General features: G+C 45.2%; 3 protein-coding genes across 5 annotated transcripts; 1 reads left to right on the top strand and 2 right to left on the bottom strand.

Annotated features, from left to right (window-relative positions):
• The first annotated feature begins 234 nt into the window (after window positions 1-234).
• LOC128298782 (keratin-associated protein 5-9-like) lies at window positions 235-5,164 on the top strand. 3 transcript variants are annotated; one of them, XM_053034567.1, is made up of 6 exons: window positions 235-377; window positions 572-669; window positions 3,651-3,761; window positions 3,835-4,285; window positions 4,392-4,617; window positions 4,707-5,164. In XM_053034567.1, exons 2-5 carry the CDS (start codon window positions 613-615, stop codon window positions 4,571-4,573), a joined length of 801 nt encoding a protein of 266 aa, XP_052890527.1. In that variant the 5' UTR covers window positions 235-377; window positions 572-612; the 3' UTR covers window positions 4,574-4,617; window positions 4,707-5,164. The 3 variants fall into 3 exon arrangements, 2 of the variants coding, with proteins under 2 accessions (XP_052890527.1, XP_052890528.1); XR_008287277.1 differs by lacking the exons at window positions 4,392-4,617; window positions 4,707-5,164 and adding an exon at window positions 2,750-3,454 and having other exon boundaries at window positions 3,835-3,865; XM_053034568.1 differs by lacking the exon at window positions 4,392-4,617.
• A 42-nt stretch (window positions 5,165-5,206) lies between these two features.
• Window positions 5,207-8,577, bottom strand: LOC128298780 (uncharacterized). The gene is made up of 5 exons (XM_053034561.1): window positions 8,226-8,577; window positions 8,048-8,133; window positions 7,483-7,590; window positions 6,380-6,459; window positions 5,207-6,281 (listed from the first exon to the last, which is right to left on the bottom strand). The coding sequence occupies exons 1-5, from the start codon at window positions 8,268-8,270 to the stop codon at window positions 5,296-5,298; spliced, it is 1,305 nt and encodes a 434-aa protein (XP_052890521.1). The 5' UTR covers window positions 8,271-8,577; the 3' UTR covers window positions 5,207-5,295.
• A 2,085-nt stretch (window positions 8,578-10,662) lies between these two features.
• LOC128300108 (uncharacterized) lies at window positions 10,663-11,314 on the bottom strand. The gene is made up of 3 exons (XM_053036113.1): window positions 11,249-11,314; window positions 11,065-11,181; window positions 10,663-10,965 (listed from the first exon to the last, which is right to left on the bottom strand). Exons 1-3 carry the CDS (start codon window positions 11,312-11,314, stop codon window positions 10,663-10,665), a joined length of 486 nt encoding a protein of 161 aa, XP_052892073.1.
• Between the last annotated feature and the right edge of the window lie 5,995 nt (window positions 11,315-17,309).

Here is a 17,309-nt window from a genome sequence, read left to right as displayed (position 1 = left end):
AGTTGAAATACAATCTAATTCATAAAAGTAACATTCTTTTAAACACAATTTTCCCACTTGAAAAGAAAACGCATGAACAAAGCACGCACAGGCGGTAAATTGAAATACGGAAACGTTGAACTTAGCACACGGAGCCAAAATGGACGGAATATCCATAGCAACGAAAATAACAGTATATAACCGAGCAACTCGCCCGTCTGCGTTATTACAATTTTTACTTTCGAACGGAGAAGTTGTAGGTGGAAGAAAATTTAAGAAAAAAAAAGTAACGAAATTTTGCAGTGTTGTAAAACAGAAGAATTTTGCTAGAAGATTTTCCAATCCGAATTGCAAGGGAAGCTCCAACTGTTTGAAATCTAGCTAACGCCGTGAGTTTGGTACGTATTCTGAAGAGGATAATGTCGTATCCTTGCTTGGTGCTCCTTCATTCCGTAGATTATCCTTGACCTAGTTTTGTGTGCGTGTTTTTTTTATGCGTCCGTACCTTCAACATGATTTATTTTCAGCAATTAGTGTAATTTTGTGTCACGGTTCCGATCCACTGATCCAGCATCTTTTCATCCTTTTACAGTGTTTTAACGAAGCGTTCGTCTACCCCACCCCGAACCGAAAATGTGCGATCCGTGCTGTGGTCCATGCGATCCCTGCTACTCCTCCTGCTATCCTTGCGTAAGACACCACTGCTCCTCCTGCCACAAATGTGACCGCTGTACCCTATCCTGTTGCACCAAGCACCGTTATCATTTCTGTTATCTCTGCCTGCGCCATCACTATTAAGGGCTAAGGGGCATGCTTTCGTCCTTCCCATTCCCACTGTCGCGCTTTCCTCTACGCTTTCACACTTTAATCTTGGCTTGATTTTTTTTTTTCGTGATGATCATAGTAGTCTTTGTGACATCCTTCCTGCATAACCTGGCCATTGTCGCAAAGAATAGTCGCGTGCAGTTACAGCAACTCTTTCTCTTTTCCCTATTTGTGTGTTTGCAAATCCGTGTCCTTCCTGTGAAGCCACCACACACATTCGATTCTACCGGAAAGGGAACGAGACGCGGTCGTAGACGTTACTGTCTACCATCCGTAGTACTCATCAAGCGAAACGGTTAGCTGCCATGGGGTTTTTTGCGGAGGTAACTAAGTTATTGGTATCCCGCTCCAAGATTAGGACATTCTAACCTAACCTTAACTGAAGCAGCAAACAGTGAGTTTTAACCATGAATGTTTGTGTGTATGTGTGTGTGTAGTACGTGTGTTACCAATCAATACTATTTTGCAGAGCACAAACTTGGCGCCCAGTGCCGCGTGCAGCAGTACAAGGCAAACAGCCGTGTTGAAATAGTATTTGAATTTGGATCAATGCCGCCGAAACCCTCCACACTACTATCGCACGACAGCGACGTATTCTGTCGGGAGTTTGTGTGTGTGTTTTTTTTCGCCATTCCTCGTTATTTCGATGATGAGCGAAAACAATGGCAACCGGGAAGGACATTCCCATTCCAGATGGTGTAGGGTAACGGTTACACCACTACACCAGAAGAGAGAAAGAGGAGTAAAAGTTAGTGTCTATAGCTTGTTAATACTGAGCGGGGTTAGAATAGGGCGCTACCAGGAGCGTTTGCAAGGAGGGGACGTCCTCGAAACGCAGAGAAACTTTCGCACCACAGCGTGTAGCGTAGTGTAGTAGGCCATGGATATATAACTGGGGGTTTTGGCTTTTTCAAGGAATGACGTTATAAGTTCAAGAATGATTTCGAATGGCAGAAAAGTTGGTAGGAGTTATCGGGTTCCGTTGGAGAAATTATAGGTCCCTGAGAGCACATTCACGATTGAAATCCATTGCAATAGTTTGTTGTAACTCATCCGGAAGTGAGGAATGTGTCTCAATGTACGATACACCACGCGACGAGCACCTGTAAAGTATAGATCAAACATTTTTCCCCTACCAGTAACGATCATTCATTCCGGTACAGTAAAGTTAGAAAAGGTCATATGTTACAGTACAACAAGAATAGATTTTAAACATTCAAATCCAAGATTTGTTTAAGCTCATAACTGTGATCCAAATTGTAGAATCTGATGTCTGTGAAGCATGTTTTCCACAGTGAAAATCGATGTATTCGTCAGTACAGATGTGTCAGATGCTAGAGTCAGGACGAGAAATGTATATTTCCCACATGTTTTTAGGTTGTCTTAGTTGTGTTAGATCTCCAACTCCACGTACTCATACTGAGCTTACTCAGAAATCGATATATAGGCCACCGGAGAAGCAATATGTCTACGGTGTGTCCTACCACACTACAGTAAGGCAATGCCTTCCTCCCTTTAGATTACAGTTGCGTGTTATACATTCGTATTTTTTCTTCTTCCTTCATGGAAACAATATCGGAATTCTATTCTACAGTCGACCCCCCGTTCCCCCTCCTATCTGTGTTGGTGGAAGCGTCCATTGATTGTGTTCGACAGTACCGATACGGTGCACTACACGTGGAATCTGCGCCGGAAGGAACCGAATATTCCGGATATTCGGTACGAAGAAATGTACGATCGTTGCCGGCGAAGAATATTTTAACCACCCGTGCGCCGCGGTGCATAGGAGGAGTGGGGAATTGGAGGGGTATGAACAGTTTTTGCTTTTCTTAGATCCTTCATTCACCAGTAGTGATGTTCTGTTTTTTTTTATTACATCTGCATCATTATTACGTTCTTTCTTGCACATTCCCATTGCCTGCTTGATTGCTTGCATTAAACACAGGGCCCTTGCGGACCGTGTGGACCTTGCGGACCCTGTGATCCGTGTGGACCTTGTGGACCTTGCGGACCATGTGGACCATGTGGACCCTGCGGTCCGTGTGATCCCTGCGGACCATGTGGACCTTGCGGACCATGCGGACCATGTGATCCTTGCGAGCCAACCTGTCGCACCGCACACGACCTAAACTGCATGCCGCAGTGTCCCACCATCTGTCCTCCCCAACGATGTGGACCACGGTTCATTACGGTGCAACAGCCGCCCCGGCTAGTCGCCCAAAAGAAGGTGATCAACTGTTCGCGCACCGTGATCGACCGGCACGTGGTACCGCAAACCCGTGCGATCGTGGAACCGAAGCTCATTTACCAGCCAAAGACGATCTGCGAACCGTGCATCATCTACAAGCGGCGTACCGTGCCGGAGCCCAAAATAATCTACTACAAGCGCATTGTGCCCGACCCAAAGGTGGTCTGTACGCCGCGCGTTATCGTCGAACCGAAGGAGATCTGCACGACGCTCGTCTGTCAGCCGAAGCCGCAGGTTGTGCAAGTGCCTCCGGCCCGGGAGTACTGCTGCGTGCCGTCCGGCACGACGTTCTACAAAAACGGCTGCTGTCCGCCGAGTGTGGGACCGATCTGTGCTCCGAAACGGTGCTAGGAGGCGAACAGGGGAAGGAACAGCTTCTGGCTCTTGCAAATCCGTTGATGGGTAAGTATACAAAGGTGTACGAATGGTGGTATGACCGCTTGCCGTTGTAAATGTTCCAGTTCCAGCACGGAAGGAACTGTTTGAGCTACGTAAAACGCCATTCCACCCTTGTGTCTTGCCTACTCATCGTCTCTGGTTGAGATATTGCGGAGATGTTGAAGTTTAATCATGCTCTTACCCTTTCTCCCATCTGCAGTCACCTAAACCATGCAAGAGTCGCGAACTGCGTGGTGGCATCCTGATCTCAAACTGCGAGTGTCTCAAGCGCAACGGCCTGCAGCACGATTGTCCGCGTACTGAATGTCAGGTAAGAGACGTTCTTCAGCATGGCCTGCTGCGTTAAGCTGAGTTCTTACGGAGTGGCTTCGTTATTATTCTAGGCAAAACCATGCTGTCTCACCAAACCGGAAGCATCCTGCTGTCCGTCGCAATGGGCCCGACGTTATCGGTTTGTGACGATGGGTAAGAAGAGTAATCCGGTACGTCCTTCGCCGAAATGCTGCCTTCCAACGGGTGGTGGCGGTTGCAATCCCTGCCCAATCGATCCTACCTGTTGTGTCCCATGCTCTGGACCATGCGGACCCTGTGATCCCTGCGGACCCTGCGGACCATGCGGACCTTGCGGACCATGCGGACCCTGTGATCCATGTGGACCTTGCGGACCTTGTGCTCCTTGCGGACCTTGTGCTCCTTGCGGACCCTGTGGACCCTGTGGACCCTGTGGACCCTGTGGACCCTGCGGACCCTGTGGACCCTGTGATCCATGCTGTCCTCCGGTTTGCGATCCTAGTTATCCACCAGTGTGTGATCCTTCCTGCAGCGTCCCGTACTGTAAGTAGTCGGTACTACTGACATAAATCTTCAACCCCTGCTACTACTACTACTACTACAACTAAGTGGTTTGTTCGATTGATTCAACCTACACCTTCACAATCAGATCCGTTGAAGCGTATCCGGTCGGCGGTACGACAACCAACACCCAGACCAAAGATGGCCAAAACCAATTGGTACTGCCCGCCATGGCGTAAGATCTGTAATGCACCGGCACCCTGCCGTTACTCGGCACCTTGCAAAGCTCACTGCTATAATGTGGAGCGTTACTGTTACCGATGTAGATGAATTCTGAACTTCTGCTTGTTAAATTGTTCCCTCCTTACTAAAAGGTGAGATCAATCGAACACCTGCTCATTCGTCAAAGATAATCAAATAGCAACATTAGAAACTAATAATCTATTTCTATTCCTTCGCGCAGGTGACCCTTGCAGTGACGCCTGCGTGCCCTGTGGACCGTGCTAGTGTGGCAGGGCTAGAACTTGCCGATTTTTTTAGCGTGTTTAACACAATTCCCGCATCTCTGCCAAGCCTTTCGTAGTGAGTGCCAACCGACCAGACCTAATCTTAGCATCATCGTTATCCAGGCACGTCCTGTCCGTCGCACGGACCGGCGTCCTGTACTCCGTTCGAGACAAATTCTTGTTCATCTACGTTTCCCGTTTGCATGTTACGTTGTGTTGTTAGAAATTTTATAACGCGTTATAGGAGGGTAACTCTAGCACATCATGAGCATGCTTCACATAGGAGTTAAGCAGCAGCATCGTTAGCAATTGTAGTTGCATTCAGATCCATCAACTTCAAACCAACTATGAAGAACAACGCTACCGGCACAGTTAGAAGATTCAATCAAATAAAAAGCGTATAATCAATTCGGAAATCGAACCATTTCTTCCCGTTTTTATTGGTTTTTACTTCCCTCTCTCGAATTACCAGTATTTAAACGGTTGCCTACAGTTTGTAAAACATCTTAAAAAGTATTCAATCGATTGAAGAAGAGTTTCGGATTGCTACACCATCGTATTCAGCCCAACGATCGGTTGGCTTTTGCTGCGTGCCCGATCGTCCCACTTCTTTGCCGCATTGGCCACAAACCCGGGCCGTATGGGCGGCGAGTCAAACTCATCCCGGCCCGGTTCTTCCATCCGTCGCGTGCTGGTACTGCGCTGCGAACACCTGCATTCGGCACTGTGTTGCGACTCGGTCGGTGAGCTGTGGTTCGATCCAAAGTGCGTCCGAATGACGTTTAAAGGCTTGGCCGGTGGCGGTGGTCTCGTGCGATGGTGGTTCGGTGCGCTGCTCATCTGCATCGCTTCCTGGTCAAACTTGTCGGCCGGTACGTAGGTGCTCCTGCGCGACGGTGCCTGAATATCTTCGACGAACGAATCATTGTCATGGTAGCTGCTGGATGGTACGCTCATGTGCTGCTGCCGTGTCTGATGGCCATTCGGTTGGTTCGTCGCGGGGCGATTTGTCGCATAGCTCGCAGGGCCAGCATCACGATAGTTGCGTCTATCGCGGTAATCTTGCCGCGGCAGGTATTTAATCTCTTTCCCCGCAATTCTACGGCTTTCCTCCGGTGCGCGTACGTGCGCAAACACTGGAACCTGCGCCGAAGGGTACACCTTCCGCTCTACGATCGATTCATCGCTCCGGTTGAGTGGTGAGTCCGGGTATTCATGGTGCGCGTGTTCCTGGTGTGGATGCAACGGCTGATGATGTAGGTGACCGTTTTGATGATCTGCCTTGGAAACGACAAATACCGTCGGCTCCGTATCGGTGGAGACATCTTTCTTCAAGTTTGCCCTATCGGGCGCATCGGTTGCGGTCAGGGTGGATGTTTCGGTTTGCGTCATGTGGGCGGTCATGCGCGCCAACGGATCGGCCAGATCGATCACGAACAGGATCGCCACGGCGAACGACAAGCATCCGAGTATGATGGCATTATCATGGAGATCGGGATGTACCTGATCTATTGACGCAAACACCAGACCACCTGTGTGTGGGTTGGCGTGTCAAGAAAAAGAAACAGAAACTCCATTGTTTTTTTCTTCATACCTTAAACTCACCAAGTCCATGTCACCATCCACTTACCTGCCGCAAAAAACAATAGTGTCCCCAGCGATAGTACAATCTTCTCAAACAAGGTCGGACGTGATTTGGCATCGACGCATCTGGAAAGATATTACGATCAAACATATCCACACGATTAGACCAAATTCCTCCGTAGACTCGAGACGACATTCAAATGCTCCCAAACAAAATGCGCACTCTTGAAACGTGCACCGTGCGGTATGTACATTCGTCGCAAACAACAGGTAAACCATTGTTCAGTTGTGCGGACATGTGAATTATGCTAACGTTACTCCAACCTCCTAGCACCGCCATCACCACCATCGGAGGAGTCTTGCGCAAGGCGTGTTGTACTTCAACGGCAAATCTTTGACGGAAGACAGTGGAGTGCTCAGTACTTGTGTCGGATCTCTGACCTAGACGTCGCAGTTTGATGGGGGGAGCGGGTAAAAACTGTCACCACAGTGTGGTGCTGCATGGTAATGAAAAGTCAACCAAGAATAACGAGGTACGAGCTTTAAACAAAAAAGACAAGAAGGGAAAACCCTAACACCACGCATGCGCAAAAGATGAAGGTCATCGCAAGTGCCTAGAACTAGCAACCTATCAAAGACAAAGCCTACTCGTTGTTCGCCAGCTCCAGTATGGCAAAAAAGCTAGCAACTCGTGCAGGTGTAGAGATGGTTTTCTCAACAAGACACTGCTTGAGCTATGAGAATTTTTAAGCTCGTACGAGCTCTGAGTCGAAACTTTGGCTATTACTACCACGAGATCTCTCCACAGCACCACGTTGTTCCACCATCAATGTGCGCGTAGCAGGAACTGCATTCCTCTCCCATCAGCCCATAATTTCCCACATGTTCTGCATGAGTGTGTTCCGTCTCTGCTGGTAATTGTTTTCCGCGATGTCGTTTGTCTCAGTGCCCAGCTCTAGCTCTACAAAAGCCCCAAGAGGGCAAACCTCCGGGGGAGGACAATAACAACACCGCGATGGATTCTGGTCACAAAAAAGAAACAACAAACCATGGCAACCAAATGGCAATAAGCCTTAAACACTTCCGAAGTTCCCCTAGGGTGCCCTCGGTACCGCGTCTAGCGTCTGGGGTATCTAACTCCTGGCTGACCTTGTAATTAGCATTAGTGCGATGACTATCGTGTATCCCCCGTAGACGATGTTTGTAAATGCATTTCCTCCGCTGCTCCAGGTTATGTTGTGTATCAAGCTCCATTCTCTGAAAGTGCACAGGAAAAATAGTGCAATAAGAATTAAAAATATTACCTTAAACCATCAACTATATATTAATGAAACAGATGTATATCATTGGAGGATATTGCGAGTACACCTCAGGAATTCAACATTAATGTCTCAAAGTATTGATTGGGCTTAGGTGTTCGCACATTCCCAATATTCTACAAGAATTCTCATCAATATAATCGGAAATGTCTCACAGATGCTGATATGCGTCACCAACTCACAGTACCACTCACAATGAAGTTGCTCTAAAGCGTCCTCCAGGTAATTAACCAGAGCCGCGCTCATGTGACTAATAGCCACCGGCTCAATTTTATCTACACTTTTCCCAACGTTTAAAATATGCAAATCGGCCACTTGTTGTCAGGCTCAGGCTGTGGAAATGGAACAAAAAACGGAGAAGACATGCCCGCAGCAAGGGGTGATAGACAACTTACCGCGATAGCTTCTGGTTTCGCACAAACACGCGCCGTGACTCATGGTCGGTGATAATCTTCGTAATCACACACGCCACACAACCTAACTGGTGGGGAGAGAATGTGAGAAAGGCGAAAAACGAAACCCATCAGAACGAAACGCTTCAAAACACGGAACACACTCCTCACTGGAACTTACTAATTCTAGAAACTTTATCACTATTCTTGCCGCCGGTTTCACCATATTCTTCACTATTTCAATTAAACTTTGTCACCGCGTAAAATGGATGCGTTATTTGCGCCTCCGCTCGTATGCTCGTTTTGTCACTTTACGAAATCTTTTTTTTGTTTTGTTTTGCTTGCTGCTTTATCCTTTTCCGTAACCCTAGTGTCTGTTCACCCGATCGGACATTGCATGCATCGTTAGCCTTGTTCAGCCCAATTCATCACACGACCAGCTACAACACTTTCCAACACACAACATTATGTTTCTCCGGAATGGGGCGGTTTTTCCCTCCTCGTCAATGCCCCCGTCGTCGCGATGGAATTCCACACACCCAGTTGCACTTTTCCACCGATAAGCTGTGAAGGGTTCTCCTCCTTTTATCACATTCCAATCGAAATTTCTTAACCCGTTGTTGCGCAGCTCGTCGTGAACATGTTCGCCGTCTCACGCATCGTTTAAATCACTCTCCAAACTGTCTGTCAGGTGCGACGCGGGGGGGGTGGGGCACGATTGTTGATGTTTTTGATAATGGATTAAAATTTTGTTCAACCGAACCCAGACCGAGCGGAAAAATTGAGCGATCGATGCGCGAGTTAGCTGCACTGCACCGAGACTTGCACCAGACCCGTTGCGTTCGATAGTCTACCGTGGAATGGCTTTTCCGATGCGAGTTGGTGATGGTTTTTTTTCCCACCCAACACACCGTCATCCCCCACCCGAGAATTACGATGCGTGTGTGTGCGTGTGTGTGTGTGTGTAGGAGTAGTTAGTTTATGCACCCCAAAACAATGCAATGTGTGCAAGAGTTCCCTAGTGGAAATAGTAGTAAATGTCGACCTAGTCGATCACTCACGGCTACTCACGTCGGAAGACACATACCAAGCTAAGCCAGTGCCGTCTTTCGAACTGGTGTGCGTTTTGTGCCTGTTGTACACACACGCGAAGACAATGCTCTAAGATACGGCGGACCGCGAACATGGGGCCATATAATATGTTTTGTGCCTGCTATTAAAATAGTTCCTAAACATGCATACACACACACACACGTTATCTTATGCCAAACCCCCCCCCCCCCCCCCCCCAAAATAACACAACGGCCGTCCACCACACCCGGGCCCAGGCCCATTAAAGAGGGCGTTGGTTTGCTGGATCCGCAATCGGGCGTAACGGGTGCAGCGAACAGTGCGCGCGCAAAACGATGAATGAACCTCTGGGCGGACAGAGGACAGTGCTGCGACACGGAAAACATTTTCCCAAAAAAAAACACATGCCCTAATGTTTTATTGCGTGCGTCAACATTTGCTTAATACCATTGGCTTTGAGGGAGATTTCCAGTTTTTGTTTGTACCAGCTGTTGGGTCCAAGAAATTCATCTTCGGTGACACGTTTTGGAGAGACACGGGTTTCCCTTTCTTTTGCGGCAAAGTACAATGATGGTGGTTCTTATCAGTCAACTTGGAGAGTTCGTTGTTGACTAGAAGACTCCCCCTCTTTGAGGTGCATTAGAAGTCAGTACGGTGGTGTGGTGTTCGTGTTCCAGATATGCTTCAAACAAACGATAGTGAAGTGTGAGAAAGTTGCCAATTTGCTTTTAGTAACTACAAAATAGATAAAATAAAAATTACATAAATAATATTTTAATTCAGGTTAAAAAGAAATGACCAAACTTCAAGCATGTCAAAAATAGTGAAGCCTTACCACAACCATAAGTTATCTTTTCCACGCTTTTTGTCTCACAGATCCATAAAATGTGACAATTGAGTCATGGCTCATTGTTGCACACGCGTATGAATCGAGCGTTTTGTTTCAATATAAGAAAGCAAAATGTCTAAAATTCCCTGCCCAACCGTTCCGTTGTTCAACGCAACTGCTCAGTTGCACTCGGCACTCGGTAAACACGGTGGCTAATTGCCCGCTAGTAACACCTCTTTAGCCGGTGGGGCACCCAGTTTTAGCACCACAAATGATATTTATTTTGGGCCGAAAAAATGGCATTTCCTTTCCAGCAAGTAAAGAGACATGCAAATTGGATCCATAGAGGGTGGAGGCCATAAGGTACCGGTGTTTGAACTACCTTCCACCCCGGGTGATCTTGTTCGAGCGTTAGGAGGACAAAGCCACTCGGTCTCTCAGCCGCTGTGGTCAACAGCCATTCCCACAGCCTTGCCGCGATGTGGTAAAAATGGTGTCACACGTCTAATTTCGATAGGAATAGACAATAGACCGCGGCAACAATTCCGTTTTGCTGACCGCTCGCAGTAAAGTCTTGCAGTTCCAAAGGTAATTAAACTTCTCCACCATTTATTCACCTTCCGTTTCCACCTGTGGACATAATAATTTGATTGATTAATGAACCACAAATTGAAACTTCATTTACACTTTACCTCTTGATTTTTTTTCTGCTGATTATTTAACTTTTTGAATTTCGTTCCACATTTTGCTCCATGTTTTGTTCCGATTTTGCCTCAATCTCACAGTGCGAGCAAGATGACGTCGCTGGAATTGCGGCATCGTACAGAATGTCTTCCTCCTGCTGCCACGGCAGACGGAACCGCTTGGTGCGTTTCGGCAGTGCGCTCGGTTGCACCCGATAGGCACACCCTACCGCGCGGCCAATATCGTAAAACGAATAGTTGTGGTAGGAGAAATATTCCGGATTCTTGTACGTATAGTTCTTCGCTTCGTTCCCCGTTACCGGTATTGGTCCGAGTTGCTGGAAGTCCGTGCAAAAGGTTAGTTTCGACTCGACTGTTACTTTTGTTTTCATTTCATAGTTTAACTTTTTGCCTATTCTCCTATTGTTCATACTCACATGATCGTACTCCGTCTCACGGAACACCTTCGGCGACATTCCGGGCATCATTTCGTAGTCGGCCGGTTTGCTTACTTTGGGTTTGTTGCGGATGGACGCATCCAGTGGGTAGGTATCCTAAAACGACTCAACGATATTGATTTTACTTGCTATAATGCGCATTTAATCATTTGTTACGAATTACCTCAATTTTACAGTGGAATTTACGACAAAAACGTATGGAGCGAACAATTTTCAACAGTGAAGCCATTTGTGCACCGTTTGATACGACTGCTTTGATAATTTTGACATCAGAATCTGCACAACATTGGTAACATCAAGAAATAGCAGCATCCAATCAAGACTGTTATAAACATATTTCCTATTTAGTAGCGCATTTTGTAAATTTTTACATACAATTTAAACACGCGAAACGAAATTCAAAATTATTTTGTAAGAACACAGTGGCGTCATCTGTTGGCAGCAAGGCTAACTATTATATAGTGTTTCCATTTTTAGCCGCAAGATGTCGCGCTTGTCTGAAAAGAGGTGCGTAGTTACAGGGTTAGGAAATGCAACGCATGAACAAGTGCATTAAAAAGGTAAAAAAGTGCATCTTTTTACGAATTTAAGTTGAAATTAGCTATCAAAACTAAATTTAAATTGTTTTGACAACTTTTATTTACTTTACTTTATTTTTTTTTACTTTTTATAATATATATTATATTTTTTTATTCAGAGCATAAATATTTTTTTTTGCAATTAAAAAGTATGAATAGCTATCAGATTTGATGATTAATTTTATCATTTTTTAACTCAATTTTATCATCTTGTATAGCTATCAGGCCTCTTTTATTTTGTGTAAAATATATAGCCAGGCCAATTCTTTTGGGGACTCTATCTTTACAAGACTCTGTCCATAAAGATACCTATTGATGCTCGTGGTTAGACAGTAGCTAATGAACAAACGTTCGCGTTATTTTAATTTGTTCAACAGCAACATAACGAAAGCAAAGAGAGCCGTGTGCCGTATGTTATAATTCTCTTTTCCCGTGTTCCAACGTGTTCTGCTTTTGATATTCCGTTAAACGTTTCGTTTAAATTCAGCAAACAACAGAGAAAGGCCACATTTTATTTGACATACATCCCTCGTCATGCACGTCATGCAAGTGATTTGCGGTGCATCAGCAAACTCTGTAAACAATACGCGGTCAAAGATCAACATTTTCGGGCGCCCTAATCCCTGCCACCCACATAATTTGTCACCCACGTGTGGAACGCAAGGGTCAAATGCGGCAAACAACGTGCGCATCGCTTCCGGCAACCGAATTCCGTACAAACACACACACGCACAACCCAGATCGGAGAAGCCAAATCTAATAAATTATGTTTTGCCCGGGTCTGATAGGGGCGAGAAATGGGAGAAAGGGCAAAAAAAACAACACAAAGTCTGGTAAAAGAATGCAGTGTGTGCGGCATAATGCGTACGACAGTTTGTTGACAATGACCCTTCACCAGATGCGGGGAGGAGGTTTGTGAACACGACAGGATGGCAGGATGGATAACGGAGGTAAAGAACCTTTTTTTTCGTTCGGTTTCAATTTCTGGAGGTAATGCCGTGCCATGGGCATTGGTGTAATGATTTAATAATCCGCTCCAGTTACGTGCGCAACCGATCATGCATTTAGGGGATGAATTATGACACCCCCAAACCGAACCCGCCACCCACAGTTGACCCTCTCAAAAGTACACACTCCTAACGTTAACAACTCCATCGCATTCAAGTTGCTAACCGTGCGATGGGAACTAGAAAGCTAGAACAAACCCCGAAGGGGAAAAGAAACAACAACACAAATGTGATTCACTTTCAACTTAATCCACCACAACAAATAAGCAGAATCTGTAGGGGTAGTTTGTCCGGCCATGAAGTTGATGAAGTTATTAGAATTTTATTAATTTCCAAATGGGCATTTGCCGCGCCGTGGATGCCATTTTGATCGCTGAGCAAGTGCAAAACACACTTGTCCAGTAATCTGGTAGCCGGTTTGTTTTGCCGCAGAACGCAGTAATGGGAGCAATCGGAACGGACTGTCTCGCCCCGTACGCCAAGGGTACAAGGTGTCGTAAAGAAAGGGATTTGTATCGTAACTTTTGCGATCATTCCGGCGACCAATTGTCACCGGAACACGATGTCACCACTGCTGCACGCAATGTCTCGACATGACGACACGCAATACAACCACACGCATGTGTGTGTGTGCTGCCAGTGCGGCAAAGAATGTGCAATAACTTATTTTTATCTAGCTCCCGTCCCGTACATCAACAGGGCGACAAAAGCGATCGGATCGGATGTGTGCCCGGGCTCGTCCGGACGGTAGGAAACGGAAAACAATCAGCTATTAGTTAATCGGTCGAGGTGTCTTTGGGTCGGCTGGAAAGGTACGCATCGATGCCGACTCCACACCGAAACGCATTAAATTATATTTAAATTTATGCCCCCACTATTTAGTTGCGCTGACTTGCGGTCCAACGCGGACAACGCATACGCCGGGAGTCCTAATACCAGCGCTAGCAAAACCGTTTTCGGACGTGGGTTAGCTAAATCGTTTAAATTATTAACACGCCCAACCTGAGCGCCACTCATTAAACGTGACGGAAATATTATGCTGCTGCCGACCCTAGCGACGGTGTGCTTTCGGGGGATCGGGAACCGCACACGTACTGCCCGGGACATTCAAAACGAAACCGCCCAATTTCCCATATCCCACGGCAGCACTCACTGATGAGCTGATTTGATTTGCACTCCTTTTCGTCCGCTGCTGCGATAAACAATCTTTTCCACGTCGTGGACACAGATTAAATCAGTCGTTAAACTACCTACCGATGTCGGTGTCCATTTCTTCCGCTTTATGGACGCGAGACATTGGTTAACTAAAATGGGAATCGAACATAAAACCAAATTTATACTCTTCCTTTTGATGTCCCCATCTGTCTTGGACGCATGAAAAAAAGTAGAAGCCTTCATGCCTCCCTCACGGAGGAAGTTGCAAATTATCGCAAAAGCCCCCCGCCCAATAAACCACCAATGCGGACTAATTCGTAATTCTAAAGGTGGGTAACATCGGAAAGCCTCACGATAAAATTAAACCGATCGATACCGACCGGGCGGCCGAGGCGTTTCTCCGGGAGATCCATATTTTTATGTTCTAGCCTTGCCTGTCATTTCCCTATTCTTCACCACCCCAGTAGAGCGGTTTGATGGAATGTGAGCTCTGGGCGGCTTAGCAGGAGCCAGAGCTTTAAATTAATCCCCACAAAGTAAGCTCAATATCATATGCTCCATTCGATGATCTGATTACAGAGCGATAGCCCAGGGTTTTGTGCCGAGTGGCCATCGATTTTAAATTTGAATAATGTGACATGATTATTCTCGTCGGGCACAAAGAAAAAACACCCCTACTTTCGTTCCAGAACCAGACACATTGGACTTGGAATGGAATAGTGCCGCAACACTGCACTGTATCTTATCGTGCGAGCTGTATAATAGGCGTGATGTCGTGTACCGCCCAATGCCGTTAATCACAACGTGCGAGATGGCTATCTGGTCGATATTTATCGTTAACGCTTACAAAAAGGAAAAACACACATACCCAAACCCCGCGATGATACACTTTAAACACATCTAAATCCCTCCGATGAGCATTATGAGCGGGAAACTGGTAAATAAGACGCACCACCGCCACCACGGTGGCTATCTTAATCGCTAACTTCCACTATCAATCTGCCCCATTATAGTGGCATGCAAATTTTCGCGCAAATTATCATTTAAATAAATAACTATCCATTAATCGTTGTGCATTTCACGGTACGGTACGGGGCCCGATAACAAAGCAGGCGAGTGTCGTTATACGCTCCTCCTACTATCGTTTCCTAGCAACGCTCTGGATCGTTTTTTTTTTTTGCCGAACGATGTTAATCCGCAAAATTATTAGGTTAGCTGTATGAGCCCCACACACATGACGTACATTCGTTTTCGTTCGTTGTGCAGCCAACAAAATAGGCTGTCACCTCCTCGTTTGCATACGTATGCGCATAAATTTGCATAAACACATACTAGAACATGGGAATAAATAAACACACACAATAAACGGAACAAACTGTTGGGATGTCTATTAGCGCCGTAAAAAGTAAACCATAAAGATTACATAGAAGAATAAAAAAGAATTTAGAAAGGCGTATCGAACGAAACATAGCATAGAACAAATAAAACAGAACCAAAAAAAACTCATATGAAAAAAGAAAAATAAAAGATAACAAACAAACATAATGCAAAGTAACGAAAGTTGCTTTAAGAACCTATTATTTCACAAACGTCTATGTTCTTGTCTTTATTATTTGTTTTTCTTTTTGTTTTTAGCTGTTAAATGTTTACTTTTTCACTTTGCTCAATTTTTTCCTAATATATTGAAGTATTTTGCAAATAAACGCAATAAAATTTGTTTATGGATCTTTTTCTTCAACAATTTCAATGTTCTTTTTTATATTTTCAGTTTTTTGGGTTTAATCTGAATTTTATTGTTTATTTCTTAATTTTATTTACTTCCCTCCTAAAATTATGAAGCATTATGTAAATAAACTCTTTAAAATTGATTTATTAATCTATTTATTTAACATCTTTGAAGTTCTTGTCTTTATTATCGGTTTGTTTTATCTTTTTTTTAATGTTTTTTTTTACTTTACTCGATTTCTTCCTAATAGTTTGAAGCATTATGTAAATAAATGTACAAAAATTTATTTATGAATGTATTTTATTATCAACTTCTATGTGCTATTCTTTATTATATGATTTTTTCTAATTTTCATCTAATTCTTATCGTTTACTTTTATATTTGGCTCATTTCCTTTCTAATACCATTAAGCATTGTGTGAATGATGCGCATTTTCGTACAATAGTTAATGGGTTTGTAATTTATGTTTAGCTTCTCAAACAGCAAAAGCTATAAACACCGAAAATTCAAATTAATCGCTTGCACATCTTAACTACTCGCTTCTCGCCAAAACCACCGACCAGTGTGACCTGCTTCTGGCCATCTGATTGAACTTTGTTTACCCCTGTTTGGAGCTTATCTTGGCCAAAATAAAATAATAGCCCACATAAACCGTACGATCACGCTGTATATTCATCATGCGGTTTGCAAATAAATTACGTTCCAGCCTGGTAAGATCGTACCACCGCGGGCCCCAGGAATCAAGACGCTTTCCACACTCGCAAAAGGGGGAATGCTAATTTATGGCAGGAAAATAAATTACCGCACGTATTCGGTTCGACTGTTTCATCAAATGTGGAAATGCATCACCCCAACCGCACCTCAAGCGAATGGTGTTAACACCATCCAAGGGCACCGGTTAAGACCGGTCCCTAACTCGCGATGTGGCACGTGCGGGTTGTTTTCATAATTTTCCAATTCCAAACACAGCGCTTTTCCGGGGTTTTGGTTCGAGGATCTTGCTCACATTTCGTAACCCGATCCAGGTGCGCACATTAAAGGCGGCCCTTTGACGCAACCTTCGTGGGATTGTTTGTGTTTCGCGTGCCAAAAGCGTGTGCGCAATGTAAGGAAGTTTTCGAACAATTTGAAGCTGATCCTTTGTGTATGTATGTTTATTGAATACTGTCAACAATTTGAAGCCAAAACCTTAAGAGCACCAGCAATTTCCAGATGCTGATGGTGGGAATAAAGACACAACAAAGACTAGAAAGCAAAACCATTGAAAGGTGCTTCATTCCGTATCACCGAAACCCATCGAGCCCGGCCCCTTTCTCTGGCAAGGAAATTGTTTCACAATTTTTCTCACGCCACTATAACTTTTACTTCACGCACAGTTACCTACTGTCCACAACAGATGAGCTGCGGCCATTTTGCAATCGATTAGCATACATTTAATGCGCTAGCATTGAACATTTTAATCCCCGGGCTGCCAATGCCATTTGTCAACTCAATCACCCGGAATGGATCGGCCAGAACAGTGCCCGGTGACAGAAAAGCCAGAACACCACCTCAAGGAGAATTGCGGTAAGTTTGCGTGTGCGTAAGTTCGCTCGGACACATTAAAATTCATTACCACAAACGCAACCCACCGTCGATTGGATCGTTATCAAATCGGACAGCAGGGTGAAAACGGATTGTCGCTTCTTGGGCCTTCTCACGTGTCGATCGTAAAAAAACGGCTTCTATTTTCAATACGCTACACAGCGTGCACCATCT

This window comes from Anopheles moucheti, chromosome 2 (genome assembly GCF_943734755.1).
Source record: "Anopheles moucheti chromosome 2, idAnoMoucSN_F20_07, whole genome shotgun sequence".
NCBI lineage: Eukaryota > Metazoa > Arthropoda > Insecta > Diptera > Culicidae > Anopheles > Anopheles moucheti.
Note: the sequence above shows the minus strand (reverse complement) of the source record. Positions and strands in the feature narration are given on the sequence as shown.